The sequence below is a fragment of the Protopterus annectens genome, chromosome 5.part1 (assembly GCF_019279795.1).
Source record: "Protopterus annectens isolate FY-2018-M chromosome 5.part1, PAN1.0, whole genome shotgun sequence".
In the NCBI taxonomy this organism is placed as follows: domain Eukaryota; kingdom Metazoa; phylum Chordata; order Ceratodontiformes; family Protopteridae; genus Protopterus; species Protopterus annectens.
In genome coordinates this window covers 532,849,837-532,866,323 of record NC_056736.1, presented here as the reverse complement: position 1 = coordinate 532,866,323, position 16,487 = coordinate 532,849,837, and the positions used below count along the sequence as shown (strand labels likewise).

Here is a 16,487-nt window from a genome sequence, read left to right as displayed (position 1 = left end):
CTGTTATAACACATATACAAACTGTTTAATTGCAATTGTACTTGAGTCTGTAGTATTCAGAGAGTTCTTTAGCAGTGTCTTGACTATGTAAATGTATCAAAGCTAGATAAAGACCTAAATAGCTTAATTATCCCATGGCTTCTAGCATTATTGAATGACTGTTCAAATGCAGATTGTTTTTATCTTTTCCCTGAACTACATCCAGCTTTGTGGGATGAATGTATATATGCTGTAGTTTATGTATATGCTTAGTCATATTGTCTGAACTAACTTAATAAGGATTTTTGTTTCTTTTTCTCTCCACTGCTTTTTGTCTTGTTTCCTAACTGCTCTCAGCTCTCCAGCTTGCTTACCCTCCACTAGAAGTTAAGAATCTGCCTGGCAACTAAGGACCCTTCCCGACTTACCATCTGTCTCATCACCCTATAAATTTATCCCTGTGCTCTTCCAAGAAAGGAAGAAAGAAAGTATGTGTTTTCCTTATACTGGCTGTAAAGCTAATTTGTAGTATGCTTAATCCTTGATGTTTGTAACTGCAAACTTCCCAGCCTGGACAGCCAGCAACCATACCCCCTCTGTATCCTGTAGTTAAAGTACAGACCCTTACTTCCTTTATTACTACTTCCCTTTGCTGAACAGATTGTCTTATTTAGTCCTAGACCAGCCTTCCCCAGAAAGTACTTCTGCTGTAATACATTTCCTTTTCCACTAGGTGGCACCCTCATCCGGTCTCTATCATTTGTCTATCCCACTATCCCATAGTATACTTCTTCTACAGTCTGCTGTCTATAACTTGCTATTATCATTCTTTCACATACCTCTTGCTTTTTTGTAATCACCCACTCCCACTATCCTCCTCTGAACACTTCCACTCTACTTCTTATTCATTCTACACTTACCTGCACTTAACGTAACTTTAGCAGTCAGCATTCCACTCATTGTTCACCTTGGCTGTTTCACTCACTTGTGTCTACCCGCTCTGTTCGCCCTTTGGGCTCACTCCACTCCCCTACCTCGCCCCCAATACTCCTACATTTATTCCTCTAAACCACACCCCCATTATTTCTGCTCCAATCTAAAAGCCCACCCCATTAGCACTCCCAACCCTCCTTGTTACATCACCCCACCTGTTTGATACTTCCTTACCTCCCATTTTGTTCCACAAATTAAACCAATATAATGACTATACTACCTATCCCAATACAAATAAAAGTACTACTCTTGGCCTCACTCTTACCTCCTCTAACTATTGCCTATCTGCTAACCTCGTATGAACATCCAGTATGTCCAAACCTTCATTTCCCCTCCAAATTCACTTCCACAACATTACTAGCTATCTCCCAAAACCACATAAACATTACATCCAGACCCTGCTACCTACAAGCCAAATATCATAGACTGGCCCACATCAGGTATATATCAATCTAAATGCTAGGAAATCACTGTACTATTATTGTAAGCTTCAAAACCCTATAAATAGAATATACCTCCACTCCTTACTAGATGGGGACATTCATCCAAACCCCAGCCCAAACAATACTCTTGCCACTGAAGAAAACAACCCTAACATCGGTAGTACCCAAACCCCTACCAGACCTTCTAACTCACTCTGTCTAGCACACCTCAACATACGTAGCATTAGCAATAAAATTGCCCACCTCCACGCCCTCCTAGATGTCCATTTATTTGACATCCTATGTCTATCAGAAACATGGCTAAAACCTGCAATTAAAGACAATGAAGTCATCCCACCTGGTACAATATCCTGAGACTAGACCGCACAACCATAAAGGGAGGGGGAGTGTCAATCCTTTATAAAGCAGAGCTACAAATTACCACTGCAAAACTTAGACCACCTTCAGACAATAATGCCGAAATCCTCATTTCTAAAATTCAGCTTAACACGTGTAAATCCATATATATCATTTCTATCTACCTTCCTCCTGGAAATAACAGTAATACCCTTGAAAATATCCCTAACTGGCTTTCTATTAATCTCCCACAAGAAACTATAATCCTTGGAGACTTTAATATTGACTGGAAGTCCTGTAGTACTGTACACCCTACTACCCATATTAACCTATATGGCTTCTCACAAACTATTACCTCTCCAACCAGGATTAATAAACCCAATAACAAAGAAGGTACCTTAGATTGGATTCTGACTAATGCTCCTCATCAAACATACAAAGTAGGGACCCTCCCAGATGATCTAAGTGACCACTCACTAACTTATATTATCAGACATAAAACCAACCTAACTTACCCAAATACTTTCAGGACAATACGGACCAAAAAACATTTTAACCCTGAACTTTTCCAAACAGAACTCAAGCAGTGTAATTGGTCACCACTAAAATACCTCCCACTAGATGAAGCTGTACAATACTTTAATTCCACATTCTTAGCCATCCTTAACCACCATGCCCCAACTGCTCTATTAGAAATAAGACTAAACCTGTCCCATGGCTCTCAAAAGCTACTAGGCAAAAAATCCTTCTTAGAAACCCTGGGCTAAATGGCATACTACTAAGAATCCTACAGACCATCAAACCTTTAGACAACTTAGAAATAATACAAAAAAATCTATTCTCTTAGATAAAAGAAACTTTTACTTCCAACTACAGCAAACTCACCAAAATAAACCACAAAAGTTTTGGACTAGCATTAACAAACTACTACACCCAGGTCAATCTATCACGCCAAACCCACAAGGCTCTGACCTTGAGAATCCCACACAAACTGCCAACGCCTTCAATTCCTTCTTCACAGATGCCATCCAAACTCTTGCTAGTCATCTATCTCCAGGTACCTCAAATCTGCCAACTTCTACTACTAGACCACTTCCATCATTTCAGTTACAACCAGTTTCAACTTCCTTCATTTGCTCCCTTCTCCAAAAACTAAAACCTACCACACCCTCAGCTGACCAACTACCTGCAGAATACCTGCAAAAAGGAGCTAAAGCCATAGCCTATCCCATTTCCATACTGATTAACAGAACCATAAATGAAGGTACCATCCCAGCTATCTGGAAAATCTCTCACATTATCCCCCTACATAAAGGTGAGAACTCTAACGACTTTTCAAACTATCGTCCCATAGCTTTACTCTCTCCACTGGCAAAAATAATGGAAAAATGCATCCATAGGCAACTACTTCACCACCTAATCCAAAGCAACTTACTTGCCAACTGTCAACATGGATTTAGACCATTCCACAGTACTACCACTGCCCTGCTATCCTTTACAGACTGCATTAACAAAAACCGTAACAACAATATTCTTTCCTCTGCAGTCTTTATTGATCTATCTAAAGCTTTCAATATGGTTAATCACCAGCTACTTTTAAATATACTCAAATCCCTTTCACTTGAAGCTCTGGCTATAAAATGGTTCGAATCTTATTTAGACAATAGACAGCAGGCTGTGCTATGGGACAATAATCTATCTACCCACCTCCCCATTTCTCTCGGTGTTCCTCAGGGCTCCATATTAGGCCCACTCCTGTTTTCCATTTTTATTAACGACCTACACTTAGCAATTCCTCAAGCCACCTGTATTCAATACGTGAACGACTCCACAATAATATGCTCAGCCACTTCTCCATCTGAACTACAGTCCCTTACCCAAAAAGCATTTAATACAGTAGAACAGTGGTTATTACACCGCTGCCTCTTCCTAAACCCCAAAAAAAACAAAACTTTTGCTATTTACTCCAACCTGGAAGTCCACCCCAGCAAATTTCACACTTGTATCTAATAATGGCACTCTCATATCTCCTGACCCAACCACCAAACTCATAGGAATAACAATAAATAGCAACCTTAACTTTGATACTCATATTAACAACACAATAAAAACAGTCAACAAGAAAGTGGAGTCCCTCTATAGAATCAAACCATTCCTTACACCATTAGCCAGAACCGCTATAGTCCGTACTCACTTAATCTCCACACTCCTCTATGCTTCACCTATATACACTAATCTCTCAAAACACAACATCAACAAACTGGCAATCTCCTATAATAATATTGCTAGATTTGCCACTGGCTCTCCTTTCAGAACTCATCATTGTCTTAATCTAAAGCAGCTAGGATGGCTAGAGTTTCAAAATCAGTTTCAATTTCACCAGCTTGCCATTGCCCATAAGACCCTGTATCAACCCTCCAATACTCTCTAGCCTCATTACCCTGTACAACAATCTTAAAAAGTTATGCTCCTCAAATAAACTACTTGTTTGTACAAGCAGATCCAACAAATTGGCAGGAGACTCTCTGTTCTCTAATACTGTTAGAAAGCACTGGAATCTACTACCCACTGAACTCTTATCACTGTCTTCAATAACACTTTTTAAATATAAACTAAAACTATATCTTAGAACACATTGGTTATGCCCCTGTACTAACCCTGACTAACTCTTTTTCTTTATACTAATGGATACTCTTCACCTTTTACTCTTCTGTACTAACTCCAGACGTATCCTTAAAGAACCAAAGAGACCATGATCTTGCAATTTAAATCTATGTATATAGTAAATCTTTTTATGTACATGACCTTTTACTGTTTGTGTTATGTTTATTATAAGTATTGTATTTTTATTAACAACAGCTGTGTTATGCTTGTACTGTAGCAACATTCTATATTGTAATTGTGTGTGTTGGAGCTTTTCTCCCCGGGCCTCTACTGAAAATGGACATGTATCCAGTTAGACTAGCCTGGTCAACAAATGCAAAATAAAATAAATAAATAAAAATAAATAAATAAATAAAATAGTAAAGGCACTCATCATTTTCTTTATTATATATTCAAGACAAATCTTACATAGTTCAGGAATTATTCCATCCAGTCCTGGAGCTTTATTATCTTTTAAATTTTTTATTTGCTCTTTCACTTCTGTTAGTGTTATTTGTTTATTTAATATGTTATTTTGTTGCATTGACACCTTAGTAGTTATATTTTCTTGAATAAAAGTATTTATTACGTTATCTGTCTCCAAAAGTGGTGTATTATTTGTATCTTTGTAGTAGTTTTTGAACACTTCTAATATGCCCATTAAGTTAGATGTACGCTTAACTGAACCATCACTTTTATATTTAATCTCATTAATAAGATTTTGATTGTTTATTTTATGGATCTTACTGCTATTTTATGTAGATATTTGGGATGTACAGCATACAATTGTAATTTCAATTTTTCCAGGTTTATGGCTACCTTGTGATTCAGAACTTCTAATAAGTTACCAAGATTTTATTCTACCATATATATAAACTTTAAAGGTATCCCATAGTATAGTATCAGTCACTTCACCATTATCATTTATTTCCATAAACATGTCTATTTCTTTCATTATCCATTCCCCAAAGTCAATTAACTTAGTTATGTAAGCAAGAATTCTCTGTAGAAATCTTAAATCATCTGTATGTGTAGTTAATGTAAAGTTTGTAGCATTATAGTCCAAAAGTGGACAAGTCATTAAAGATACGTCACTTATTTTAGAATATATATATTATTTGATACAAAGGCCTTATCAATGTTGTTTGTGTACTCAATATGAATAGTGAGTATAGAATAAGGAATAATGTTCTCTTAGACCATGTATATCTATAAGGTTCATCGGGTTTGTAAAGTCATTTAACTTCTTGGCTTGTGATGTTAGTTTTATTTTACAATTTTTGGAAGTATCATTGCCTGATAATAGGCAGTTAAAATCACCTGTTGCTATAATTTCCCCTTTTGCATTTAAAGTAATCAGGTCCAGATATTTGTCAGCATATTTAGTACTCAGTCCCGGTATCCAGTATGTATTAATCAAAGTATAATACTTCCTACTGATTTCCAAAATAACCATGCTTAGCATCCCATCTTTATCTGGAATTGTATCTATAATTCTTGGCATAGTATAAGTATTTTTCCATAGAATAAGAGTGCCCCTTCTCTTAGTCTTAAAACATGAATCAGCCAGAATGGTATAGCCATTGAATGAGTATTTTTGATCTTTTTTAATAGATGGGTTTCCTGTAAAAAGATGATCTGGGATGTATGCATTTTGATATATTTAAGCAAACCAGCTCTTTTGACATTATTGTTCAAACCATTAATATTTAATGATAAATATTTATAAGCCATTGAATATAATGTGTATGTTATTACTAAATGAAAGACCTTTCATCTGTGTTGACTTGAAATCTATTGAAAACTTACTTATCATGGATGCATAACATGTATTAAGCACTACTTTCAAAAACCCAAAACTATTTACAAACACATACATGAAACATAAAGTTTCTGGTTTAGTTAAAAATTTAACTAAACCATCCATCCACCACCTCTCCAATACCAAACGACACAAATTATCCATTTCTGCTTAGAATGTTTGTTTGTTTCTTTCGGCTTTTCCCAGTTAGGGGTCGCCACAGCGGAACTCCGGTCCGCTAATGATTGGCAGTAGATTTTTGACGTGCTGGCTTGCCGGGCCTAACGCATAACCTTCAATGAAGGAATGCCCATTCACGCATGTCGCCACACAGAAGATGCTCTAACTGAGAATCGAACGGGCAACGTCTAACTGTGAGGCGACAACGCTACCGCAGCACCACCACCGCAGTATATAGTATAAAAACAAAAAAGAAAAGCATTATAAAAGCAACTAAAGAAATCTGAATCCATGAAATATACATTAGAATGAGAGTGTCCAATATATCTGAAGCTATATGAATATGTCACATATGATAATAGCACCTCTAATACGTAGAAATGTCAGAAATACCGATCAGATCAAAGTATGTATAAACATTAGAAGCTGAATGTTAAGAAGAGTGTCATTATTTCCAAGACTTTTCAAGAAACATCAGATAATTTAACATTTTGTCAGTCATCTATTTAACATTTTTCATGTAAGGATCTGTTGAACACATATATATATATATATATATAAAACATTTATTACAACATAACTATTACATTTTGCAATTATACACATATTACTCATATGTATTAACAATATGTTGACATCTTTCATCAGGAAGGGGAGAGAGAGGGAGAGAAAGAATTCTCATAACCCTCTGTTTATTTACTAAAGGTTTAGTTATATAACGTAAGTCTGATGTTAATATGCATAATGAGTTTTCTAATGCAGCTCCTAGTTCACTTGATGTCATTTGGTTACTAATAGTGTCATTGAATCTGCAGAATGCATGCATATATAAGAGAACATAGGCATTTTTAAAGGAGTTAAACACTTTTATCAAAACAAATTATTTACCATTTAAAGTATTTAGTGAAGGATAACAGAATTTCAAGAGAAAATAATTCTAAGTACAACCATTTAACAAATTGTTTCCTCAAGCTGCAGCTTCATAAACTTGTTAAAAAGTATCTAAATAGGCTCATGCACAACAGAAGTTGTCTCTAGTGAAGAAAAAAGCATTTTCAGCAGGAAATTCAGATCTTAAAGCTTTTAGAGTTTACAGAAAGAAAACAACTCAAGCTGCCTTGCAGTGCATATCATGAATCTCTACAATGAGAACAATCACAAAGACCACCAGTTTCCTCACAAAACATCAACATCATGAACAAAATTAACCCTTTCATATAAAAAACAGCTATTTAGAAGTAACAACAGCTGCCTTAAATCAGAAATCATATTATAACATTTCAATCATTTACCCACCAGTTAACCAGGCCAGAGAGAAGGAAATAAAAGGAACCTAATATATATATATATATATATATATATATATATATATATATATATATATATATATATATTAATGTACTGTATTAATGTTTAAATGTATCTAAACAAAGAGTCTAAAACATCTAGTTAGAAACACTAATCAGAAATACCACTAACCCACTAGAAAAAATGCACTTCGGTATTAAGTCAAATTATACTATTACTGAAGAATTGGAAGACATACATCATTTGTAGTTATTTAAAAGGGAAAAGTATATACAGTACTTATAATGGGGAAAAGAGAGAAAAGGAATATTGGTAACAAAAAAGGAATAGGAAGAAAGAAGAGAGAGAGAGAATGTTATTTAAATACGTAGTACTATATGTAATTAGAAGAAGTAGATATAGAAAGGAAAAGAGAAAGTTAATAATAAAAATGATTCACATTACCTTACAGCATAGAGACTTTCTAAAATCAAATATATTATGATTCATAAAACAAAGCGTTTAAACTTAAAAGGAATTTATTCATTTGTCCTTTAGTTTCTTAGTTTTGTTTGCTCCTTCATAGACCATCCATTTTTTGTTGCCTGTCTCTTCAAACTCTGGGATGACCATTCCATTTCTTCTATGCCCAACATTATTTTCTTCTTTTGCATAAATTCTACTGCTTCTTGTAGGGAATCAAAGATCTTCACTCCTTCTGGCAAGGTGATTTTTATTCTTGCAGGAAAAAGAATTTGAGCTTTATTATTGGCGTATTTTAAGGATTTAATTAGAGGAACACACTCCTTTCTTCTGGATATGACTGTAGAGGTATAGTCATTGTCAAAACGAATAACCTTTTCACCCGTCTTGATAGGGGAATTAGTCCATGTTGATCTCAGCAGTAAGCCCTTGTCTTGTGAGGAAAGAAATGTTAACTATTATAGACCTTGGGTTAGATGAACTCAGAGATGAAGCTGGATTTGCCAGGGACCAATGAGCCCTCTCAATTCCAAAAGAGAGGGATTCAGGCATGTTTAGTGCTGATGAAAACCACTTATTGAGGAAAGTAATCATGTTAGCACCCTCTCCTTTCTCAGGAATTCCATATATTCTTATGTTATTCCTCCTTGATTTACTTTCAAGGTCTTCCAGTTTCTCAATCAGCCTGGTATTTTGTTTCAGAAGAAATTCATTGTGATGTTCATTTTCTGTCAGTGTAGTATATAGGTCAGTTACTGTTTCCTCTGAGGCAAAAATCTGTTCAGATATTTTTTTTACTATTCCATTTAGAAGTTCCAGTTGTTTACTGCATTCTTGTTTGATAATATCCATTTTGTTTTCGAATTTGTCCATTTTTGTTTGTTATTATAAGATGTAGTTCTTTCTTCACTGCACTCTCCTGGTGTGGGTTCTTCACGTTGCTCATGTTTTTAGTGACAGTTCTTGGATGTTTGTTATTATAAGATGTAGTTCTTACGTTGCTCATGTTTTTAGTGACAGTTCTTGGATGTTTGTTATTATAAGATGTAGTTCTTTCTTCACTGCACTCTCCTGGTGTGGGTTCTTCACGTTGCTCATGTTTTTGCACTCTCCTGGTGTGGGTTCTTCACGTTGCTCATGTTTTTAGTGACAGTTCTTGGATGTTTGTTATTATAAGATGTAGTTCTTTCTTCACTGCACTCTCATGTTTTTAGTGACAGTTCTTGGATGTTTGTTATTATAAGATGTAGTTCTTTCTTCACTGCACCATGTTTTTAGTGACAGTTCTTGGATGTTTGTTATTGTAAGATGTAGTTCTTCTCCTGGTATGGGTTCTTTGAGTTGCTCATGCTTTAGTGACAGTTCTTGGATGTTTGTTATTATAAGATGTAGTTCTTTCTTCACTGCACTCTCCTGAGTGACAGTTCTTGGATGTTTGTTATTATAAGATGTAGTTCTTTTCATGTTTTTAGTGACAGTTCTTGGATGTTTGTTATTGTAAGATGTAGTTCTTTCTTCACTGCACTCAGTGACAGTTCTTGGATGTTTGTTATTATAAGATGTTCTTTCTTCACTGCACTCTTGCTCATGTTTTTAGTGACAGTTCTTGGATGTTTGTTATTATAAGATGTAGTTCTTTCTTCACTGTACTCTCCTGGTGTGGGTTCTTCGAGTTGCTCATCTTGAGATCTCCAGTAGAAAATTTCTTGACAGGATTAATTTAAAAAATCTCTTGAATATGTATTAATTTTTAGAAAATAATAAAGAGTCTATGTTAATCTAACTTTTAGTACACTTTTATTTAGAGTTTTCTAAAAATTAAAGTATATTTTCTGTCAGAATATTAAAATCTAAGCAGAGCTATGGATTTCTGCTGCTATCAGACTGGCATCTTGGGTACCCCCCCCCCCCTTAGCAGTCTTTTGATGGTGTCAGTTGCTACAGGTTGAAGAGAGAATAGTGGTGAGGTACTCACTCAGTATTTCTGATAGAGTAGCCTGCAGGGAATTTTTGAAGTCTGGCAATTCATTACACTCCCAGAAAATATGTTCACAGTTACCTCTTTCTTCCCCATCACAGCTCCAGCATTTGTTATCTACCTGAGGAAAAATTCTTTGGTTTCTACTTGGGGTATAAAAATACCTATGTAAATAATTCCAGTCAAAGATTCTAAATCTTCTAGACTTTGTTGCATATTTGTGAGACATTCATATATCCTCCCCATTGTTTCTTTGTGACTTCTTATCCAATCTCTCTTCCCTATCCTTTCTAATCTCCTCTGATTGATTCTTATAGTTGTCATGCAATATTTTATATGCTCTACTAATTATCACAGACTCCTTTTTAACTCATACTCCTGAGTATTTAATTTGATCATGTCCTATAAATATGGAAATTACTGAACCGACGTGTGTGGGTCCATAGTTTACAACTATTACCTTTGTTTTATCTTCATTAATTTTGCATCCTGAAAAGACTTGAAACTGTCTCAAAATGTTCCACAACACTGAGATGGCCTTTTCTGGTTTTATCAGGAATAAAATATCTGCAAATAAAGCCATCTTTTCCTGACTACCATACCAGTTATATCCTTGAATTTCTGAGTCCATCATTTTCTTTGCCAATGGTTCTAAATATAATGCAAATAACAAAGGGGAAAGAGGACACCCCTGCCTGGTTCCTCTGCTCAAACAGAAATTATGAGAGAGGAACCCACCCACTTCAATTTTTACATCTAATCCCTCATATGTCCTCCTAGTCAACCTTATTTTATCAGGGGAATACAAATGCTTCTGTTGCCCTGCTTACATGTAGGTGTATCTTGGTTTGAATTTGGTATAGACTGTAGATTGGAATACTTAACAGAAATTAATGCAGATAATGATTCTGCTACAGCTGACTTCTCAGATGCTTCAGCCTGTTCCACCTTTCTCAGCTAAATATAGGCAGTGATGTTCTGGCATTGGGCTAGTGAGATCATGCATATTTCAGCTTTTCTTCATGAAAATCACTATAGGTAGTTGTGCTAATATATTGATTTTGATGTGTGCACAGGTATTTCAGTCTTATCCTGTGTGTAGTGTGGATGGAGTTATGGAGTCTAGATCCAACTTAATGAATGGTGGCTGTGTCCAAGATCAGTATGTAAGAAGAAAATTACTTCATTATCACCAGAATTAATTTCTGTAGAGCCATATGTATCTTGGCTTGACACTAATGCTAAAAGTGTTCTTATCTGAATTTCCAATGGAGTGGTAGCCCATTGGTGTGCATGAACCTGTAAAAGAGTGTAGCAAAATAGCTGCAGGTTAACTCAGTGCACTCCAAATGACATGAACAATTCTGTGCAGCTAAAGTCACTACTAGGTGTGATGTTTCTTTTATGCTATTATGGATTTGTGCGAATGTTGTATAGCTGTCATGTTGTATGTATGTGCCTTGAGAAGAGTAAACTTCGTAATTTATTCATCTTCAGCACAGAGATATGAGCAGAAGTCATCACATGAAACCAAATATAATGTGAAATATAATTCTTCCATGGCCAGCTTTCCAGTATTCTTTTTTTTTCCCTTAGCCATGGAGGAACGAGCATTGCAGCGAGCTAAGAGAAGAAAGGAATTGGAGGAGGCACGGAGAAAACGTGAAGAAGAGAAGCTGGTAGGAAGAAAAATGAGAATAGCACTTTCCTCTTTGATGTTTATGCACTTTTTAGTTCTTATTTCCTTTCAAGGTATTACATGCTGCATGTTGTTGACAAATCAAAGATAAAAATGCTGAGTCTGTTAGGTTGATAAAAACATGTCTTTTTGTACTACCTTCTTGTCTTAGTACCTTCCTCTTGTTTTGTGCCATAATTACTTTTCAGATAGCTTAAATACCTACTCCATCCAGAAACTAAAAAAAAAAAATATATATATATATAATTATATCTTAGTTGGGGTTCATAAATAATATCCCTGCTAGTGCTGTTTCAGCAGCACAGCAGTGTCCGGTAGTACAATGGAAATATGGGATTCAGAGGTATTATAAAGCCACATGGAGTAATATCTTACTAATGGCTCATCATTATGTTTCTGATGCAAGCACTGCACAGCTACAGGTTACCATACTACTGTCCCCCAACCAACAACTGCAATGCAATTGCACAGGTACCTAAAATTTAAGTGCGCAGACACACACAGAACACTACACATCTACAGGTAACTATACGAGTGCCCCCCCACCAACCCATGCAGTGCAATTAAACAGGTACCTACAAAGATAAGTGTGCACACACACACACACTCATGCACACACACACACACACACACACACACACACACACACACACACGCACACACACACACACACACACACACACACACACATCCACAAAATACTTCACATCTACAAATAACCACACTAGTGCCCCCATACCAACCAATGCATTGCAATTGTATATGTACCTACATAAATAAGTGCACACAAAGACACGCACACACACACACACACACACACACACACACACACACGCACTGCTATATAGGTTCATAGGTTGTTACTAGGCTAAAGGCCACTAGGGCCCTTACAAGAATGGCTGTACACCCCAAACCATTTGGTTCCTGAGTATCATGGGCATCTGTGTGTGGGAGGGGCATACTAGTAGGGAGATAACTAAGGATTTGTAATGGGGGTTAGGATAATACTTTTCTTATTGACAGCCTCAATCCATAAGGGAGACAGGGGGCCAGACATGCAGTAAATTTAAAATTTCCCATCCAGTTGTCAGTTTCATTTGAATAGGGTTAGGGATGAGCTCTGTTTTACATGCAAAGGGAGCCTATTCCTTAGTGCAGGTATCCTTTGGGACACATATTTGTCTCTCCAGCACATTCCTTTTATATCACAGGCGAAGTTAGATCCCTAGATCTAGTGTTTCTGGTGTTTGTTTTCCACATGTGCATCAGGACCAGGTTTGAGGAAGCCCTGTAAGCCAGGCAAAGATCCCCTCTCAGCATCCTGTAGGAGACCGAATACAGAGACACAGCTGATAGGTCAAAGGCCAGATTGCTGTCTACATATGTTCCCAGATCTCTTACTGCAGGGTCGACTCTTTTTATTGTTGGAGTAATTAACTTGGTTTGACAGTTTCCCAAAGGGCGTTATAATACATTTTTTATACGGACTTTTAGGTCATGGCTTTGGCCCCAGTTATTTGTCTGTGTTAAACACACTTACAAGATATTGGTATCTTGGGGGAATCTCTAATAGCTCCATTTTTATAGTCATCCGTGAACTTGATAAACTAGAGGCCTTGAATATTAGCCTTCACGTCCGAGAAGTAGATGCCAGACAGGAGTGGGCCCAGCATGGAGCCCTGTGGTAATCCAGTCATAACCCATCTGTTGATGGAGGTAGTTTCACTGATTCTGCTTCTTGGGTCTTGTCTGTGAGCCAACTGGCAATTCAGTGGGTTATGTGAGGATTTACACCTAGCTCAGACTGCTTGTCAACAATGCCTACATGGGATATTATATTGAATGTCCTAGCCAGGTCAAGATATGCAGTATGCACTGTTTTACCTTTGCCAGTTCCTTGTTGACCCTCTCAAAGAAGTCTACCAGGTTAAGTAAGCCTGACCCTCACTTAACAAAGCCGAACTGGGATGGCTCCAGTGTCTGTAGGTTGCCAATGCCCTTGTTTATCGTTTCCACGATAATTCGTTCCATGGCTTTGCATATTAGGCTTGTTAGATGATAGTTCTGTACTTTTTTTGGGTCTATTGATGTCTGCCCTTGTGAAGGGAATGACTGTTGTGGTTCTCCAATCATGTGGAATGTAGCCTGTTTTAAGGCTGTAGTTGTAGAGTGCCTCAAGTGGTCCTGATAGGTCATATTTTATACTGTTCAGGAGGCAACCAGGGATGTTGTCCAGACCAATGAAGGTGGTGTTCTTGGCTTTAGTGAATTCTGCCAGCACCTGTTCCCTGCTGATAGCTGGGGGTAGTATGTTGGAGGGGATTTCACCTGGTGGAGCTGTGGGAGAGGGTGGTGTGAAGTTTGAGCTAAATTTATCAGCCAGTAGATTTGCTATGTACCCTGATCAGTGAAGGTGGTACCATTCACCACCAATTCAGCACACTGTTCTCTGGACATAGCTGAAGAAGGCCTTATGATTGTCCTTAGCCTGCAAGGCTATCCTGACCCCTGACCTCATAGTTGGCCTTTTTGGACTTAATTAGGCCTCTTAGTTTCTTGTTTAGTCATATAGGAGACCACTTGTCTTTAAGGGAGTTTGTTCTCCTAATTTACAACATGAGTTTTCTTATTTTATTATATACCCTGTTTAAGTGAAGATTCCACCAGTGGGGGGGTTGTTTTTAGTGTTTGTACTGGGTTTATTTCTGGTAGGTACAGTGCCTCTGTGCTGCCATTCACATATTTGTATAAGGACTCTGTGAATAATTCTACATAGGAAGCTGTGGTCTTGCGGTTGGGTGGAGCCTTGAATTTTGACAAACTGTCACTGAATTGGATGTAGTTTGCCTTTGAATAATTCCTAACTGTTACTGGTTTAGTTGGATCTTCTGGGTTGATTTTTACTTCAAATGAGACAGCTTTGTGATCTGACCTCACTAGTGAAGACATGACACATGGGGGTGGAGAGTAGGGGGGTGTATGGGTGCATCGCTCTCCCATGCTGGTGAGTACCAGATTCAGTCTGTTTGATCCACTGGTTGGAGCATGCACTTTCTACTCCAGGGTATTTTTGTTAATAAAGTTAAGGAAGCATTGTGCCTGTGAATTTGAGGCAGTGTATGTTTCCCAATCTATACAGGCTTAGTTAAAGTCAGTCATGGACAGGTGTTTTGTTATGGTGAGTGCCTCTTGTAGGTTTAGGTAAGAATTGTGAGAATCTAGGGGCATAGATGGTGACCTTTACCTGGCCATGAATTGTTGAGGGACCTGAATTATAGTGACTTGCACATGGATGCACGCTATGGTATCATCCTGTTTAACCAACCTGAGAGTATTTTTGCTGCTAACGTAGATCGAGACACCTCCATCTTTGACTCCAGACTGTGCTGCTGTTAGTCTAAATGTGTGAAAGGCACTGTAGCCTTACACTGCCAGAGTCCTATCTACAGCTTTAAACCAAGTCTCAGTCACAACACACATATCTACATTCCCAAGAGTGATGAGGGTTTGGGTGTGGAGCTTTTATTTAGGCTCTGAGCATTGAACAGTAACACCTTAATGTTGCATGTAGAATTTTTCACTATGTTGGTAGTTTTGTCTTTTTTGATATCACCTAAAAAGCTCTAAGGAGGTGGATAAAGTTTTACCCAATAAACAAAAGTCTAGGGCGACGTGCAGCCCATCCTTGGAAAAGAAACATGGTCTTTTGATCATATCCTCCCATACTGATGGATATTGGATTCCTTGGAGTGACAGCAGATACTAAGCCAGTTATTAAAATCAGTCATATTGTGATTGTGTTCATACTGTGACATCATCCTTGGTGAAGGTAGAATGCTGCTCAATGCAAGGTGTATACCTCTCTGTGGCACATATTCTAAAATCCATTATGTCTGTTTTCATATAGTACAGTGAGGTATGTCTCAGATCATTTGCACCCACTTTGGCTATGATGAAATCATATTGTTACCTGGTGTGCATTAACTTGAGTGCATGTGTGATACTGCAGATCCTGGATCCAGATAGGTAACTAACCAGTGTCGTCTCCTTGTCTAACCTACTGAATGGGGAATCTGTGTGTTGCATAATGGAGTCCCCGATGACAAGAGTATTACGGAAAGTATATGCTTGCAATATGGACTTTGTTCTTGGGGAGCGTATTGTGTAGGCTTATGTGTGACATGTTTGATGCTGTTTTTGGTGTGTGCTTTAGTGATCGCTGAGGAGCAGTATTGCCATTAGTTGCCTTTGGAGGTCTTTGTGATTTTGGAAAGTTTCTTTTAAGTGGTTCAGCATAAGACAGGTGTGTGTGTGTGTGTGTGTGTGTGTGTGTGTGTGTGTGTGTGTGTGTGTGTGTGTGTGTGTGTGTGTGTGTGTGTGTGTGTGTGTGTGTGTTTGTGTGTGTGTCTGTGTGTGTGTTCAACAACAATAAAAAACAAGTAATGTCCGTGGCATCCCCAAAGTCTCAAGCAACCCAATAAACAAGTATAGTGGGTCCAAAAACAAAACAGTGTAAGAAACTTCTCTGTGCAAAAGATTTTCAGTCCATATATTTCTAATTAATCACTGTATATTAATCAGGTCAGACAATAGTAGTAGAATCAGCGAACTTAAACTCATCTTAAGTCAAAAAAAATATATAATTTGAAATATTGTACACAATTA

General features: G+C 37.3%; 1 protein-coding gene across 1 annotated transcript in view; it reads left to right on the top strand.

The window, feature by feature from the left end:
* The window catches only part of CCDC191 (coiled-coil domain containing 191), a 1,143,870-nt gene that overhangs the window by 810,242 nt on the left and 317,141 nt on the right, over positions 1-16,487 (top strand). The window contains exon 12 of the mRNA XM_044073155.1: positions 11,720-11,802. Within this exon, the coding sequence (XP_043929090.1) occupies positions 11,720-11,802 (83 nt within the window). The remainder of the gene's footprint in view (positions 1-11,719; positions 11,803-16,487) is intronic.